The 18,589-nt window shown below is 32.0% G+C and overlaps 1 protein-coding gene across 1 annotated transcript; it reads left to right on the top strand.

Moving 5' to 3' along the window:
• Positions 1–1,686: 1,686 nt before the first annotated feature.
• Positions 1,687–9,571, top strand: LOC134693713 (uncharacterized). The gene is made up of 4 exons (XM_063554615.1): positions 1,687–1,772; positions 4,995–5,277; positions 6,842–6,898; positions 9,424–9,571. Exons 2-4 carry the CDS (start codon positions 4,995–4,997, stop codon positions 9,531–9,533), a joined length of 450 nt encoding a protein of 149 aa, XP_063410685.1. The 5' UTR covers positions 1,687–1,772; the 3' UTR covers positions 9,534–9,571.
• The last annotated feature ends 9,018 nt before the right edge of the window (positions 9,572–18,589 follow it).

The following is an 18,589-nucleotide window of genomic DNA, read 5'->3' as shown; positions in this document are numbered from 1 at the left end:
CTCTATAATTCTCAACTTTCATTTTTTTTCAAGGGTAAATAAAGGCGATAGAACTATACCGGTGTTCAAATGTCATAAATCGATTTAGAAAAATGAAATCCAGGTTACAAAATTCAGAAATTCGTTTCTATGTGTGTTGACGTTTGTTATTGTTAATTTATAACTGCCATATTCCTGACTTGGTACAGGAAATTTTCAGTGACATTTCCTCTGCTCCATATAATGGCATTTATATTCATCAGTTTACACGTTCATTTCAAAGGTTTATGATCAAAACTATCTCTTTAAAACTACTCCATCATAATAATTAATCAAGTTTGGCACTAGTGAAGATGTAAGTTTAGTCAGGTTACCTTCCTGCGAGACGGCACTGAAACAGTATGTTTTACGTACTTCGTTTCAAACTAAAACATTTGACCGCTTACACATTGCTTAACCCCTATCCAGTGACCTTTAGAATACAGTTGGTGAGATTAAAATGATGCATTACATCCCGTGTATTTTAAAGGGCATATTTTAGCAGAATTCTTGCAGGATCTTGTGTCTCCATTGAAAGGAAAATTTGCATGGGAAAGAGTCATGTGTTTGTTTACTACCAAACCTTACATGACCGGGGCTTTGATCATGTAATGGGTCAGAATTATGTAGAAAATTTCAAATCATGTTCCTTGACAATTAACCAGAAGATATAATTCTGTTGTGTGGATCTCTTTGATTGGAATGTTGAATTGTAACTATTTTCGAAGTATTGAGTGCTTTTTAGTTTTAATGAATTTTATGAATGATCTAATGCAAAATATGCCTTTATGACAGTAGGATGCAGGTAAAAATACTATTTATCATTTATTGATGAGGTTGAATGTCAGCCGGAAGGTAACTATTGTAAATGTATTTTTAACATGTTCGAGATAATTCATTGATAATTGATATAAGAAAATATCTGTATCTAGAATTTAACATTAATTGTTTTATATTTCTTCAAATTTTGAAAATATGGAAAAAATTGATCTTTGACCTCATTTTATGCAAAACTGTTACCACATTTCTTTTTGACGACATCGATATTTCATTAGTACTTATTTTTCCGAATCCAATGATATTTAATATAGCCATATACTAGTAGTATGTTTAACGATTAAATCTAAAAAATATTGGGTCTGGTCACCGTACTAAAGGGATGACACAAAACAATTAGTGAAGCATAAAAAAACTTAATTCAAATAGTTTGGGTGTGGGGGTCGAAATTTTTGCAAGTTTTGTTTAATTGACATTGATTTTATATATATCCTTATTGGTCAATCAATTTTTCTTAAATCAGGTTGAGAGGGGGAGGGTGTGGTCAGTGAAAAAAAACTTTACTTGTTATCCTACATTCAACATTTGATGTCGTCCCTAAGTTTCGATATGATGACAATGGAAAAATAAGAAATTTAGTCTTTTAAAAATCAACAATAAATAAAAAGATTACCGTTAGTGCAAAAGATGTGAGTAGATTTATCATCATTTGGTTTGGTCCGAGAATTTCTAATCAACTTTCGTAGTAATGCAAATGAAATGATTTGTACTTCTACATATAAAATGACGTATAATTGTACTATTGAACAAAATAACATACTTTATAAGTTATGTCATCAATAGATATTTTTTTTATCTAAATATACAATATTTTGTATGCATGTACAGTTTCCCGAAGGCATATCTTCCTTATCACTGCATATAAAAGGACAGGGTAGGGACATTTTCTTGGACAGGACAAATAAGCCAACACAAAGGTAAATGAAATGTTATTCTTCACTTAACTATTTATTTTGAATTCAGCCGATCAAACTTGCAATTAAAACAAAAAAACATTACTCTTTGAGTTCAAAATGCTATTTCTCATTTATTTAATATCAAACAGTGAGTGATTTATTTTTATTCATAGCTGAATTACGATGGTTATTGGTTGTGGTGATAAGGGAAAAAATAGCTTTCGAGCCAGGAGCCCGGAGCCTGTAGTTGTCGGTCGTTCCTTTTTGTTGTATTTGTTTTTCGTAAATGATTTTGTAATGATTTGAGCTGCTTATTTTTTCAGCTGAATTGTATAAAGTTTTCATGCCTTTAAAAGCCGACTATGAGGTATGTTTTTTTTCTCATTGTGGAAGGTCGTACGATTACCTACAATTTCTTCATCCACTTCATTTAAAATTTGGTTGCTTTATACGCAATATTGAATCGACAAATTTATATTATATAGACATATATGAAAAGGAGGGACCTTTCTATATTAAAACTGCAAAATTATTTTTAAAAATGCCTGACGATTTTTATTCAACTTTGAAGTCTTTTAAAATATTATAAACTTAACAGCTTTATCTTTAAACTAAAAAGAATGTAAAATATTTTTGCCGTAGTAAATGTAAAGTATTTTTCTTGTTCCTAACATATATAAGCAAATAAATATATGATTTTTTTTTCAAATTAAGATTCAACCGTTTAGTAAATCTAAAATTGAGAATGATAATGGGAATGTATCAAAAAGAGCACAAACCGATCAACAGTCATAAATCAGCCGAATGCGACCAATAAGGTTTCAACACAGCGAAAAAATAAAACCGGCGGGGTTAAACATGTTTTGTTAGGTTGCGACCACCCCTTACCCTTTCAGCCAATGTAGATGAACAAACAAACATAATTAGTCACAGTATGGGATAACTTTTACTCTCTGATAGATCAAATATAGGGCTATATCTATCCCTACAAAAAATCTCTGAATTGTCGGTTTGTAAAAGAGAGGCGAAGTACACCACAAATATTTTTCCAATGTTTTGTCATGAAATCTTTAAATATTTGATACGAAACCAGTAACCTATTTCTTTTTTATGTTCTTATGCTGTCGCTGTAGTTACAGATGAGATTATTAGATTTTTACATCTGAACTATCTATATTTTTTAACTTTGACATTTCAGTATTTTATTTTAAACAATAAAATTGCTATTTTGCATTGTTGAAGTACCTTAATTATTGGTTTATGTTAAAATTCAACCTTTCGCTCTAAAAACAACAAGTATATCATTGATGGATGTATTTTATACACATCAGTTTTCTCAGGCTACCTTACAATATGCGTGTACGTTCAGCACGCATTAACCGAGTGAAAGCCGATTTATTTGTCAAAATGAAACATGCGTTCAGAAAACGATTTGGTAAACAATGTGTGGAAAATAAAAAAAAAACATATTACCTTGTTAAAAAATTGGTGAAGATAAAAATATTCACCGATTTAGAAAAATATGACAATCAAATGAATAACAGGCCAGCGTGCATATTAACCAAATATCGATCATGTTACAATAAACAATACTCAAACGATTTAGTTGTTAGTTACACAGACAGACGGGAAACCAAATTTTTTTGGATAAATTATATTTACAAATATATCAACCAGTTGACTTTTTAATCAAGTGTCAATGTCTTACACAGCTACTTTTGCATATATACTATTTCTGTACTAAACAAAATGCAGTACTGGAAATTTACTGTTAATATTTAGTACTATTTCTTTACTTTAAAACTGTTGTAATATTTGAGTACATGTATTTTACACTACTTGATTTGTACAAAATATTTTAATACCGAAATAATACAAAATTCCACGTTCGAAAATCATAACTTAAGAGATTTAAAATAGAAAAACGTTCAAAATGTTGAAAATGTAACGGTAGTAACCAAAAATCTGTAGTGCCTAAATTCCAAGTACAAATGAAATACTGTAAAATACAGGTACCTAAATATATCAAGCATTTTAGAGAAACAAAATAGTACTGAATATTAAAAGTAGATTTCCAGTACTACATTTTTTAGTACAGAAATAGTAACTATGTAAAAGTAGCTGTGTTTGATTACAAAAATTGATCATGTGATCAAAGTAATATGTCCGATAAGAGCCATATTTGGCACCGATTATAAATTTCAATAGTAACAGATAAAACATGTTTTAAGTTGTCTTAAAGACATGTTAGAAAGTTTAACAAAACTATTTGTGTGAAACTTTGATTCTAAAGCGTTGATTTTTACATCTAAAATAGGTATAAAAAAAGAGATTTTGCCGAAATTTGACAAAACTGTCCAGATTTCATCCAAATTGAGGACCAGGAAACATAGAGCACAGGCTAAACTAAATATTCAAGTTAGTTATTTAAAATGTCATAACAGACATTGTATTCAAAGATTATTTTTTTTGCGCGCTATGTTGCATATTTAATAATCAATAGAAATTTACCAATTTTCCTTGATTCTTATGTTGAAAATAACAACGATGACTGTTTGAAACGTCATCAGTTGAACACAGGAACGTAAATGTTCAACAAAAAAACTTATTGTCTATCAAGTCACCGTATTAGTTATCGACTATAAGTCAATACATTCTAGTTTGAAATCATCCCTTCGTAAATTTTACGGACGCCATCACGGGTTGGTTGACCGTTATCATGGTTATGGAATAACCGTGTGACAAATCATATCGGATATGTTCCTTATGTCGTAACTACAATCCCCTTCCCTTTCATAAATGTGACCTATCGAATTAGACTATTTACCGGATTTTTTATCACTTAAGTAACACGACGGCTGTATATGTTGAGCAGCATCTGCTTACCCTTCCGGAACACCTGAGATCACCCCTAGTTTTTGTTTGGGTTCGTGTTGTTTATTCTTTAGTGTACTATGTTGTGTCATGTGTACTACTGTTTGTCTGTTTGTCTTTTTCAATTTTTAGTCATGACGTTGTCAGTTTGTTTTCAATTTATGAGTTTGACTGTCTTTTGGTATCTTTCGTCCCTCTTTTTTTAGCTAAAAATGGAGGCCAATTGAGAGCCTTATCGAACCTACTCCGTTGCTACTAGCAATATAATTATCATGTATCTTATGTAGAAAAATCATTGATCTATTTTGAATATGTTTTTTGTGTATTTCAATGAAGAAAACTTTGGTAAATAAGATTTTTTTTAAATAGATGGCGTATCTCAATCTGACCATCTGTATCGTAGCAATTTTTATTGGATTGACGTATGGTCCTGTTCAAGTTAGCTGTCATAAATTTCCACCCCCACCACCACAGAGAAAAGGACCTCCAGCTGGAATGAGCGTACTGCCTATACCTATACCTAGACCGTTTCCTATTAGACGACCTAATGAAGAAAGACGGACTGTTTTATTAGTTGAAGATAATGGATGGGATAATTCAATGGGTGGTTGGTTGGAATCATTATTGCCACTGTTAGCCATACCTTTGCTATGTAAGTAATAATTAAAAAAGTTATTATTATCTAAAATAACAATGTAATTATTATTTAAAAAAAGAATGTAATTCTTACCTAAAATCAGTATGTAATTTTTATCTAAAATCAGTATGTAATTTTATACTGTAACTAGTTGTTTTCCTAAATATAGTAACGCAGCTATATATTTTGTGCAATGTGAATGTCAACATATAGAACTTTTTGCACAATTAGGTTTAAAAAGGGATAATATTTAGTTTGATATTACATTTACAATTTAAATAGAAATCAATTAAGTAATGTAAATTGAAGTAAATAAACATATTAGGTCAATGTCACAAAAATATTAACTTTTTCGTATTAGGCACACAAATAGGGAAGGGATCGGTAAAATCTAAACCTATCCCAGTTTTTCAGCCTCATACAAAACAATTTATACATTTTTATGACATTGATCTTATATAAATATGTATTTTAATTTAGGTTGCAACTCCCCATAAAAGCTAACTATGAACATATGTTCGGTTTAAGAATTGGTAGATTTTTTTACTCAATTTTTTAAAATCATCTTGTTAATGTCAACAACCTGTCCACTGTAATCTGTCATGGTTGTACAATCACAATATCATCGAATGATTCTCCAAAGTAACTGATAATGATTATCACGTTTTCCACATGTCAGATATTCTGAATTATCTGGTTTTATACATCTAATATTTATTAAAAAATTGCCCACTAAGCCCTTTTTATAATTCTATTGCATATAGTTTCAAAAGTCATCTTTGAATATCTTATGAAATCCTTGAAACTTACATAGTTTTTGAAAGAAAAATGATGCCAATTTCAAATGTATGAAAATAAGAGAGAATCATTTCAATGACTTATATCTATGAAACAAGTACACGGTATATAGTTTATCCTTTTGTTCTGTGTAACCAAAAAATATGAGGTAAAAATAATCAAAATCATGCCCCTTTCCATAATTGAGGCTAACATAAGAAATGTGGTGCACACTTTAAAAAAAACACGCTACGCGGGTTATTCAGTGTGCACCACATTGTTGATGTTATTTCTTCATAGACAGAAAAAATATTACAGTTATTTTTTAATGTTTTTGTAAAAGACGAGTTTACTGGATGGCGTTAGAAGTAGAGTTCCTGTTAAGTATCGTGAAGGTGCTGATAGCATGCAATAGATAAAGCATTGACTGTAAAAGATCTGAAATCAATTACAAATGAGTTAAATTTCCAATACAGATAAACATTTTTGAAAGTCTTTGGTTGGAACTAACACATTTAAACCAAGATTTGTTCAGAAGTTTTGATAATCAATTAGTCAATAATATTTCATTTTGACCTTGGTTTACCAGTATTCCATATAAAAAGTCACCCACATAACAAGTAATGATGATCATTAAAGATTTTTTGCCGCACAATATGAGAAAACCTTCCAACCATGTTTTAAAAAACAATTTAAAAAGTGTGAAATTTTTAGCTATAATAATGTTCTGTCGCCATTTTTACATCAATTATATATGTTTCTTGAACATGTATTAACATAAATAATTCTTATCAAATTGTAGTAATGGCTTTAGGTATTGGTACAACGACTACAGCTACAACTGCTATGGCCGCAACAGGTAGGTTTAAATCTTTACTGCCCGATTTGTCTTCAAATGACTCAGGTTGTCTTTGTAAGAAAAGCAGTATGAATAATTTTATCATGTATTGTTTAAGGGAGCTGGCTTGTCTTGTTTTGGATTTTTTGTCAGATTATCGGAATTCTCCGGTTTTATCTATTTGAATGCCTTGAAAAAAAATTGCCCGGTAACCCCCATTTTTCTTTATGAAATTCTGTAACGTGTATAATGATAAGCAATCTGTAAATTTTTTTTTTACAATTTTAATTATTTTTACCAGTTTTTGAGATCTTTAACTTGTCGATGATAAATCTATGAAAAGTCAAGAGAGAATATTTTCCCGTCAAATTTTCAATGGCTCATATCTCGAAAACAAGCACGGTGACCTTTATATTGGTATAGTAATTACTTTGAAACTGAGAAGCGAACTCCCTTAACTTACAAACTAAACATTCTTAAGTTTGCAAATCTTATGCAAAATTAAACATAAGAGAATCTATATCGTATACTTAAAATAGAGCGTCACAATTTCACATCTTTCCTTGTAATCAAAAAAGTTCTTTAATGCTACATATTGCTGTTGAAAGTAGATTATATAAAGTTCCTGTGACTTAATGTAGTACAGAACATTGAAGGGTTATAACCCAATAAGATAGGTCAAACGTTTTCAACACATTCTGTTGTTACAGAAAATTTAGCTTCTCAATGATCAGAATTAGAATTATAAAACTGCAATTTTTCTAATAATTTCTTCCTGAAAAAAGGTGTTTTTCAATTTTTGTTATTTTTTTTCAATTTTTGTACTTTTGTAAAAGGTTCAAAGTAAATATTTTGTCAAAATTGACCATATTTCATTGATCACTGCAATCAGGTTACTTTGTGAAGCCCAATGCAAATCATTATAAAGCAAAATACTGTTTATTTATCTGAATTGAGTGTGGTCTTGTTCATACTTATACGATATAATATAAGCTCGTATAAGCCTACCATTTTTTTTCTTAGAAATTTAAGATGATCAATAAATTAATCATATGGAAAACAATCGCATGTTTGATAAAAGAGGGACGAAAGATACCAGAGGGACAGTCAAACTCATAAATCGAAAATAAACTGACAAAGTGTACGTCGCCAGTTGTATTTTCCAGGTAAATAAGTCAATGTTAGTTATCTTAGTAGACATTGAAATTTGACTATGGTTTGTTGAATATGTTTGACAATTATTTTCTGGATGTATATACTTTATTATAGTGTAAAACAAGGGAAATGAACTTGTTATTTAGGAAGCCAAATATCAAGTTTTTTCGTTAATAAAAGCCCATATTATCCATATACTTTTAAAAAATATTACTTTAGAGCGTCGCTTCCTAAACAAAATCCTTAATTTTAATTCAAACGTAATTGATCGGTTGTTGCCGGTTTTTTTATATTAATCTTTTTTTCTAGTTTGTAGTTAATAATTCCACATTTCTAATATTAATTGTCCTAAAGAAATGGAGTCTCCTTAATTCTAGATTTCTTATACGATTCTTTGCATTATTTAATTGATCCTAATGACAATTTAAAAACTAAAATAATGAAAGTCAATTATTCTAGGTGCCAAAAATAAAACAAAAGTCATATTATCCAGTTCGGTAGGAAAATAAGTCCAATATATACATTTTAAACACCAATAAACTGGTACATATTTATCAACAATATCAGAACATACAAATTCCAAGTAAAAAACAGGAAATCAACATTCTAAGAAAGAAAATAAAACAATGGGCTTGTATAACATACATCGGACCTAATTACTATTAAATATTATCAAGTGCATGTCCTTGTTACTCTGTATAATTGATTCTAGAGAACCTTATTGACGCCATTGTTGCTTACTGCAATTGTTCGAACTCACAACCGCCGTATTAACAGGCTATTGAATACAGCAGAAATTACTTTGTTTCTTTCTCTTAAACAGTAATAATTACTTAGACCACTCGGCCATTGCGGTCATTTCAGTGAAGATAAAACATAACGGTGACTATCACAGTAAAAAGTCTTTCAGTTGCGAGGGAAAAGAAAAAGAAGGGGACAAAAAAGTGCGCGTTATTTTTCAAGAAACGAAATTTTCTATTTCACCTGTTGCTAGTCACGCTTGGTTAACTGCGAAACCTATTTTTAAACACAGATTGTTTAGCTTTTATAAACTTTTTTTATAATGCCTTGATATATATATATAAACCGGTCTTACCGGGATAAGGAGAGTTAGTAGGCGTGCGAATAAGACAACTCTCCATCCAAGAACCAATTTATAAAAGTAAACCATTATGGTTTAAAGTACGGTCTTCAACCAGGAGTATTGGCCTTCACCAAACAGCAAGCTATAAAGGGCCCAACAATAAATACTGTTTTATTTTCAAAGCTTGTTTCTTCCCTAGAAATTGGAATATTCGACCCCTCATATTCGCTACATCTGTTTAATACACTATATCATTTCATGACTGTTATGATGTGAAATTGATGTTAACTTGTTGTATGTATTTCAGCTGCTGCTGCAGTAGATACCACTGCTGCTGCTGCTGCTGCTACCACTGCTGCTGCTGCTGCCACCACTGCGGCTGCTGCCACCACTGCGGCTGCTGCCACCACCACATAGGCGAATAGATATATTGTGTGTACCCAACGTTTGTTTATTTGATGCTAATATAAATAGTTATAAATCCTGTTATCTTTTTTTTTTTATATAATTGCACGATTAAAACGAGATTTGGGGAACTCCTCAAAGAGACAGCAATACTCGAGGTTCTGGTTTGAACTAACAAAAAAAAAAGAAAAATGGCATTATGTAAAGGGTCATAAATAAAGAATAAAACAAAATATATTATTGAAACATAAAACATAGAATATATTGTAGATTAATATTTTTCGTGGGTATCAATTTTCGTGAATTCTTAAAACTTGCATTTTCATGGATATTAGATTTCATGGTTTTTACACACAAGGCTTATAGAAAATTTGTAATTGGTTAAATGTTTGAAATCGGATGTTTTATCATTTCGAAAGCGTTTCAAAAGATTATGAATGGAGAAGCATTTCCGATTTTACGGGGTAGCTTCTTCGAAGCCGTTAATCACACATGTCATAGTACAAAAACTTCTTGGAGCACATTATTAATAAAATATAGAGGGTATCCCTTTGGTGCGTAAATTGTAAGTCAACATTGAAGTAGTAATATATTTATCATGATTAATGATTTGTATGCGCTATATAAGATACATACATTAAGCGGGTGACATCGTCTACGTTATTTCTTTTGAAGCTCTTGTCATTTCCATGGCATGAGGTGTAAACGTCTGGTCGAAGACCATCGTCAGCATGATTTGCTTCTGTAAATGCTTTCTGGTACAAATGTTGATTTGATATTTTTAGCACCGCTTTTGTGCTATTTTGTGGTGGTCTGTTTTTATTGGGGGAGGAAGCCAAAGTACCTGAAGGAAAACTGACAATCCTTGTCACTTAAGATTGAAATCTAGTCCACCCACATAGGCGGGGTTCGATGTCATAACCTCATTGTTGACTGGCTAGTGATTACATTAGTCACTATTAAAACCACTCTGCTACCGAGGATCCTGTACGATGTTCGATACTAGGTCTGAGTATGAAGGGGAACACAGTAGGAAATTGTTAAACGAGAGTAAGTATTACGGATTGGGGGTAGTTCGATTTTCATTCATTAATATACGGAAGCCGATTAGGGCCATTCAAAAAAAATATTTTATGTCGTTATTACGACATAGCATGTCGTAATTTCGACATAACATGTCGTTATTACGACATCGCTATGTCGTAATTTCGACATAACCTGTCGTTATAACAACATCGCTATATTTAAAAGAATATAAATTATGATTGGCAAGAGACTAAATGACAAAGAAATTAACAATTATACGTCATCATAATGTCCCCGATAATTATAAAAGCCTCTGCATGGTCAGCTATAAAAGAGGGAAGAAAGCTACCAGAGGGAGAGTCCCCGAAATGCTGTGTGGCAGACAGTGTTATTATTCAATTATTAGCTCCCTTGGTAAAACTCCAAATTTCATATTTAATGTATTTAATTGTTAAATAATTTACATGAAGCTTAATAAGTATATATTTGTTAATTGCATAGCTTTTGCTATTTGAATTCATTTGTTAAAGATATCTATTTATATTGTAAAGTTTAATATTTGCATCGTCGCAAAATCTTTGGTAACCTTCTTTGGATACCTTCAGTGAGAAACTTATATATGTTATAGATACCAATTTAGATTAATAAGGTCCCATAGTGCTAGGACTGTACAGTTAGATAAAGTCGTTTAGATGAACAAGTTACCGGTCGTAGAATAGCTATTCAGCCACACATGTTGGAAGAATGCAATGTGGAATTAATGGAGGACTGAAATTGTACAACCAAGTCAAGCCAAGCTTTCCATCTCCCGTGAAATAAGCGCAAACTACATGGCTTCTTGGTATAAGGGTGTATTGAAGTATTGATAGCTCTATTTCTACTTTCAAACGTTGGGCACGCGCGATGTTCCTAAAACCCCTAGGATTTAAAACAGAATCTTCGAAATTTCATCCGCAAAACAAAATAAAAATGTTAGAAAACACGAACCAATATTAAAACAAATTCAATATATGTTTTTTAATTATGTTTTTACAGCTCTTGATCATCTCCTAAGTAATATCTAGTATATTTGAGGATTTAAAAAAGAAAGCTATGTGAAAAAAACGGATGTCCCCATCCAACGTTACATTTATGAAAAAACTGTTTTAACTCTTATGTATAGTGATCCTATTTCTTATTCTCTGATCTTCTTGATTCTTGACAGGAACAACGACATGTGTCGGTTCTTTGTGGCGTTGAAGCCGTTATTTTATCAAATTTCATTGGACTCGACTGCATGTTATAGTAGAAAATGAATAAAAATAGTAAGACAATAATAATATCTAACAAAAGTACAAATATTTGCCTTATGTGAGTTCAAATATTGCTGATTCAATAAAATCTTCGACAGTCGTTTTTCAAACGGTAGCCATTTTGTCCAAGTTGATATTTCATTTTTCAAAGCAGTTAAGGCGTATTTTTGTATAATTGATCAAAACAAAAGTTAGAGTTAAAAAATGCCCAGATTCTTTCCTTATTAACTGCATATTTGTGTCTTTAAAGGAATAAAATGCTTCCATACATTACAAAACGGTAGCCAATTTTTCCAAATGTCTGAAAACGTCTAAAATCCTAAAGACGCTATAGAGTTCCGACGTGAAATGTGCTAAAGTTTCAATTAAATGTTTATGATAATTAAAAACAAATCGTGTTATGATTTTGGAGAAAGATGTTAATGATTGCTGCCGATAAAAAAAAGTGCATGTTGCTAAAGACTCCGCCCGGGGAAATAGGTTCGACACAGGTTAACTTTTGCAATTTTTAGCTCACCTGGCGTAAAAGGCCAAGTGAGCTTTTCTCATCACTTTGCGTCAGGCGTCCGTCGTCCTGCGTCCGTCGTCCTCTTGCGTCCGACGTCGTCCTGCGTCGTTAACTTTTACAAAAATCTTCTCCTCTGAAACCACTTGGCCAAATTCAACCAAACTTCGCCACAATCATCATTGGGGTATCTTATTTAAAAAATGTGTGGCCTGACCCGGCCAACCAACCAAGATGGCCGCCATGGCTAAACATAGAACATAGGGGTAAAATGCAGTTTTTGGCTTATAACTCAAAACCAAAGCATTTAGAGCAAATCTGACATTGTTTATCAGATCAAGATCTATGTGCCCTGAAATTTTCAGACGAATCGGACAACCCGTTGTTGGGTTGCGGCCCCTGAATTGGTAATTTTTAGGAAATTTTGCTGTTTTTGGTTATTATCTTGAATATTATTATAGATAGAGATAAACTGTTAACAGCTATAATGTTCAGCAAAGTAAGATCTACAAATAAGTCAACACGATTGAAATGGTCAGTTGACCCCTTTAGGAGTTATTGCCCTTTATAGTCAATTTTTAACCATTTTACGTAAATCTTAGTAATCTTTTACAAAAATCTTCTCCTCTGAAACTACTGGGCATATTTAAACCAAACCTGGCCACAATCATTATTGGGGTATTTAGTTTTAAAAAATGTCCGGTGGCCCGGCCAACAAACCAAGATGGTCTCCAGAGCTAAAAATAGAACATAGGGGTAAAATGCAGTTTTTGGCTTATAAATCAAAAACCAAAGCATTAATAGGAAAACTTTGTCTTGAAAGCTGACAAGATGATAAATTGATGATCAGTTCAAGATCTATCTGCCCAGAAATTTTCAGATGAATCGGACAACCTGTTGTTGGGTTGCTGCCCCTGAATTAGTAATTTTAAGGAAATTTTGCTGTTTTTGGTTATTATCTTAAATATTATTATAGATAGAGATAAACTGTAAACAGCAATAATGTTCAGCAAAGTAAGATTTACAAATAAGTCAACATGACTGAAATGGTCAGTTGACCCCTTTAGGAGTTATTGCCCTTTATAGTAAATTTTTAACAATTTTTCGTAAATTTTAATAATCTTTTACAAAATTCATCTCCTCTGAAACTATTGGGCCAAGTTTATTATAGATGAAGATAATTGTAAGCAGCAAGAATGTTCAGTAAAGTAAGATGTACAAACACATCACCATCACCAAAACACAATTTTGTCATGAATCCATCTGCATCCTTTGTTTGATATTCACATAGACCAAGGTGAGCGACACTGGTTCTTTAGAGCCTCTATTCTAGTTTTTAATTGTATAGCTTTTAACGATTTATTTAAAAGAATTTGAAAATGGGGGGAAAATCCCATTTTGTAAAATAAATTGAAATTTATGTTACGGAAGTACTCCGAAATAGATCATTTAAAGTCGTCACTTCAGTTAGGTGCAATCACCAATATCAAAACACTTAATACCAGTTCACGGAATGTTTTACTTCGCAATTTGTCCTGCTATTTCGTGATGAAAGTAATTACTGTACTAGCGAAGCCGGAACTTTTCGTGAATATAAACTTGTGCATGAAATGGAGGTAATTGAAAGACTAATCCCAAACAGCAACGAAAACCGTTTCATCGAATTAAAAAAAACCGGGATTATATTTTTGTTTGCCGTTTTCGCGGACGACCCAGGAGTAGATTACTATATTTTAAAATGTATATATTTGAAGATGACTTGGGAAATAATTCTCAAGCCAAGGTTCAAGTAATTGAAGGGGCGTATTTCGACAACTTATGTGTCAGGGAAAATACAATTCTATTCAAATTTGACCAAGGGTAAAAATGTTCGATTTACCTGCAGAGTGTCAGATATATTTGTATTGGGGATGAATTAAGATATAGAAATTTTACAATGACAGATGATATGCAACTTGAAAGTTAAACATCCTATGAAAAAAATATGAAAACCGTATACATGTACTTCCGTCCCATCTTTCTTTCCTACATTTCTTGCGATAGTACTGCATTTTAAGTTGAAGTAACTTAAAGGGTAAACATTATTATATCGATTTCCACAACTCGAGGTAATTTCGATAAAATGACATCACAAAACGAACAGAACCAGAATCAACCAACAAAATAAAAAAAAACGAATAAAACTTGCAAAAATTAACAGAAGTCAAAGACCCTCTTCGACGTCGCATTTTAAGTGTAACGTGTTGTAGGAATACCGTGCCCAACGTTTGAAAGTAGCATAAGAGCAATTGAAACTTTAATTCACCCTTATTACGAGAAGCCATGTAGTATGCGCTTTTTTGAGGGAGATGGGATATTCACATAGTATTATATACCTAATATGTCTGTACAATTATTTGACAAACGTTAATTTACTGACCCCAATTATTTTTATAAAATATATAAGTCTGAAGGTATTCAAAGAAGATATCCAAAGATTTTGCGACGATGCAAATATTAAACTTACAATATAGATAAATATCTTTAATCAATGAATTCAAATAGCAAAAGCTATGCAATTAACAAATATATACTTATTAAGCTTCATGTAAATTATTTAACAATAAAATGCATTAAACATGAAATTTGGAGTTTTACCAAGGGAGCAAATAACTAAATAATAACACTGTCTGCAACACAGCATTTCGGGGACTCTCCCTCTGGTATCTTTCCTCCCTTTTTTTATAGCTGACTATCCGGGGCTTTTCTAATTATTGGGGGCATTATGATGAGGTATAGTTGTTAATATCTGTGTCATTTAGTCTCTTGGCAATCATAATACATATTCTTTTATATATAGCGATGTCGTTACTACGACATAGCGATGTCGTTATAACGAAATAGTGATGTCGTTATTACGACATGATATGTCGAAATATCGACATAGCGATGTCGTTTTAATGACATGTTATATCGAAATTACGACATAGCGATGTCGTAGTAACGACATGTTATGTCGAAATTACGACATGCTTTGTCGTAATTACGACATAATTTATTTTTTTTGAATGGCCCTTATCGGCTTCCGTATTAATAGGACCTCCCTGGTTTTTTCTGTCATAATTGGACACCTTACAAATGACATGCAGATACATACATACAATTAGGAATGTACAAATCGATGTAGTGTTCATCAAATTTCTTTTCGTATTTGTCAGCAAAAGACGAAAAGGGTACACAAATAATAAAAAGAGACATTCCCATCTCGAAATCAAACTGTTAACTGGCAAAATAACTGAAAAAAGAAAAAAATTAGTACAGAAAATTATACATAGAAAACAAACGACTGAGCAACACACAAAATGAAAAGAATAATTTGGTAGGACACATTCGAGAAAAAGACAATGGGATTGTTGTAACTTCAATAGAACATATCTGTTGCCATCCGTAAAACCGGTATTCCATGACGGTCAATCAATTTGTGACGGCTCCCTAAACCGTTTGTGAGTTCAATGAGTAACTCCAAAAAGTAGTGTGACGATTTGTCACTATGTACACACATTCAGATAATGACCTACATTTTTTGAAAAAGAGGACGAAAGATACTAGAGGGACACTCAAACTCATAGATCGGAAATAAACAGACAACGCCATGGCTAAAATGAAAAAGACAAACCGATTGTTACTAAATGAAGATTAAAAGACAGAAAAGTAAAATCTCGAAATTTGAAATAAATTTTACATAGAATAATGATTAAATACTGAAAATCAACACGGCTTTATATGAAATTCTTGCGGGTGTGAAACTCTCAAAGCTATTGTTCAAGTTAACTTATTATCATGCATTATCTTTTTAAGTAAAAGTGCATAATGTCCAGCCTAAGTGCCAAATATATTTGGAGCATTAGTGAATAGATATTTAGAAAACATGGTATTATTGTCAATAAACGAATGTCTACCAAAATTGAGAATGGAAATGGGGAATGTGTCAAAGAGACAACAACCCGACCGAATAAAAAAAAAAACAGCAGAAGGTGACCAACAGGTCTTCAATGTAGCGAGAAATTCCAGCACCCGGAGGCGTCCTTCAGCTGGCCCCTTAACAAATATTCTAGTTCAGTGATAATGAACGCCATACTAATTTCCAAATTGTACACAAGAAACTAAAATTAAAATGATACACGACTAACAAAGGCCAGAGGCTCCTGACTTGGGGCAGGCGCAAAAATGCGGCGGGGTTAAACATGTTTGTGAGATCTAAACCCTCCCCCTATACCTCTAGCCAATGTAGAAACGAAAACGCATAACAATACGCACATTAAAATTCAGTTCAATAGAAGCCCGAGTCTGATGTCAGAAGATGTAACCAAAGAAAATAAACAAAATGACAATAATACATAAATAACAACAGACTACTACATGTAGCAGTTAAATGACATGCCAGCTCCAGACTTCAATTAAACTGACTGAAAGATTATGATTTTATTATATGAACATCAGGCACAATCCTTCCCGTTAGGGGTTTAGTATCATACCATCATAACATATATGAGAAGAACATAACCCGTGTCCAAAGACCAAATGACGTAGAAATCAGCAATTAAAAATCGATGTGAACAATAAAAAAAAAATACCATATCGCAAGTCAGTAACTGCTAGAAGTCCTTTGTTAATGTATCGGTAACAGTACATAAAATTAAAAAGAACGACTGTGCAACACGAACCAGGAATGATATTACTCCACATGTGGCACTGGTCATGTTGCTCATGTAATCACACACACAGTAAAAAGTATAATTTGGTAGAACACATTCGAGAAAAGACAAAGGGATTGTTGTAACTTCAATAGAACATATCTGTCGTCATCTGTAAAACCGGTATTTCATAACGGTCAACCAATGTGTGACGGTATCCGTAAACCGTAAGGGAGTTCAATGAGTATCTCGAAAACATCGTGTGTCAATGTATCTATATAAATTATATGTCTATATAATTAAATTTGGATGCAACGCCTTTTCTGATTTGGTGACGTTGTTTTGATTATCAGCTTATAAACACAATTTGGTTATGTGACTGTGACGTCATCAACCTTTTTTCATGGTTTTCTCTGGTTCAAAATTGATTAGAATTAAATCATAAGAATTGATCTTTATATTTTTTCTGTCTATTCGAAAAAAAATTAAAAATATTAAGTGAAATATTTAGTGTGCACTAAATTTTTGATATTTTTTCTTTTTAGCCAGAAACAAATATTACAGTCATTTCTGTAATAACAAACATTCAGATAATTACATATATTTTTTGTAATTGTTACAAAATAAAGATTAAGATATAGAAAAGCAAAATCTCGAATTACTAAATATATTTTATATGACATGATGAATTGAATACAGTAAATCAATGCCGTTGTTCCAGTACAGTTATTGTCATGCATGATCTCTTTATGCAACAGTACCACAAAGTCTAGTACAAGTGCCAAATGATTATTGAGTGTTTAGTGAATAGAATGTTAGAATACGTGGTATGATTGACAATATATAACGTTCTACCATTGACCAAATGACGAAGAAATAAGCAATTAAAAATTCACGTCAACAATGAACTAAACTCATACCATATTGCAAGTCAGTAACTGCTATAAGTCCTTTGTTAATAAATCATTGTCATTTATCTTAGGTTTTTTTGTACCTATTTTGACATCTGACTCGGACTTCTTTTTCACTGTTCATATTGTTGTGCGTATGTCTTTTCAACCTTGGCTAGATGATGGGGAAACTCACAAAACATGTTTAAACAAATTGAATGTTTGTATCTGTCTCGAGTTGGTAGCCTCTGGTCTTCATTCGTCTTGTTTATATTATTTTGTAATTTTGGAATATTAATATTATTTGAACTTCAGATTGATCAATGCTCGCTGCACTTGTCTATGTTTTAAGGGGCCAGTAAAATCCGGCCTCTGAGTAGGGATTTTCTGGAAGCCTAATTGGAAGGCTGTTTTCCGATCTTTTTTGTTTTGTTTCATTCACACATTCACCATATCAATTTTAAATCATATGTAATACTGTGGATTCATTTATTTTCGTGTGGACCAAATTTAGTGGATTGAGGAAATCTTCCAAATTCTTGGATATTTAATTTTGCAATCAACTAATGCATATATAATTAAAAAAAACTATATTTATTAGTGAATAACTGGAAACTATACTGCAAGAAACACACCTCTCTCTTTAGATTGTTATGTTTTTTCCGTCACATGTTGTTGTGTG

This window comes from Mytilus trossulus, chromosome 12, assembly GCF_036588685.1.
Source record: "Mytilus trossulus isolate FHL-02 chromosome 12, PNRI_Mtr1.1.1.hap1, whole genome shotgun sequence".
NCBI classification, from domain to species: Eukaryota; Metazoa; Mollusca; class Bivalvia; order Mytilida; family Mytilidae; genus Mytilus; species Mytilus trossulus.
The sequence above is the reverse complement of the archived record's forward strand: the minus strand, read 5'-3'. Positions and strand labels throughout refer to the sequence as shown.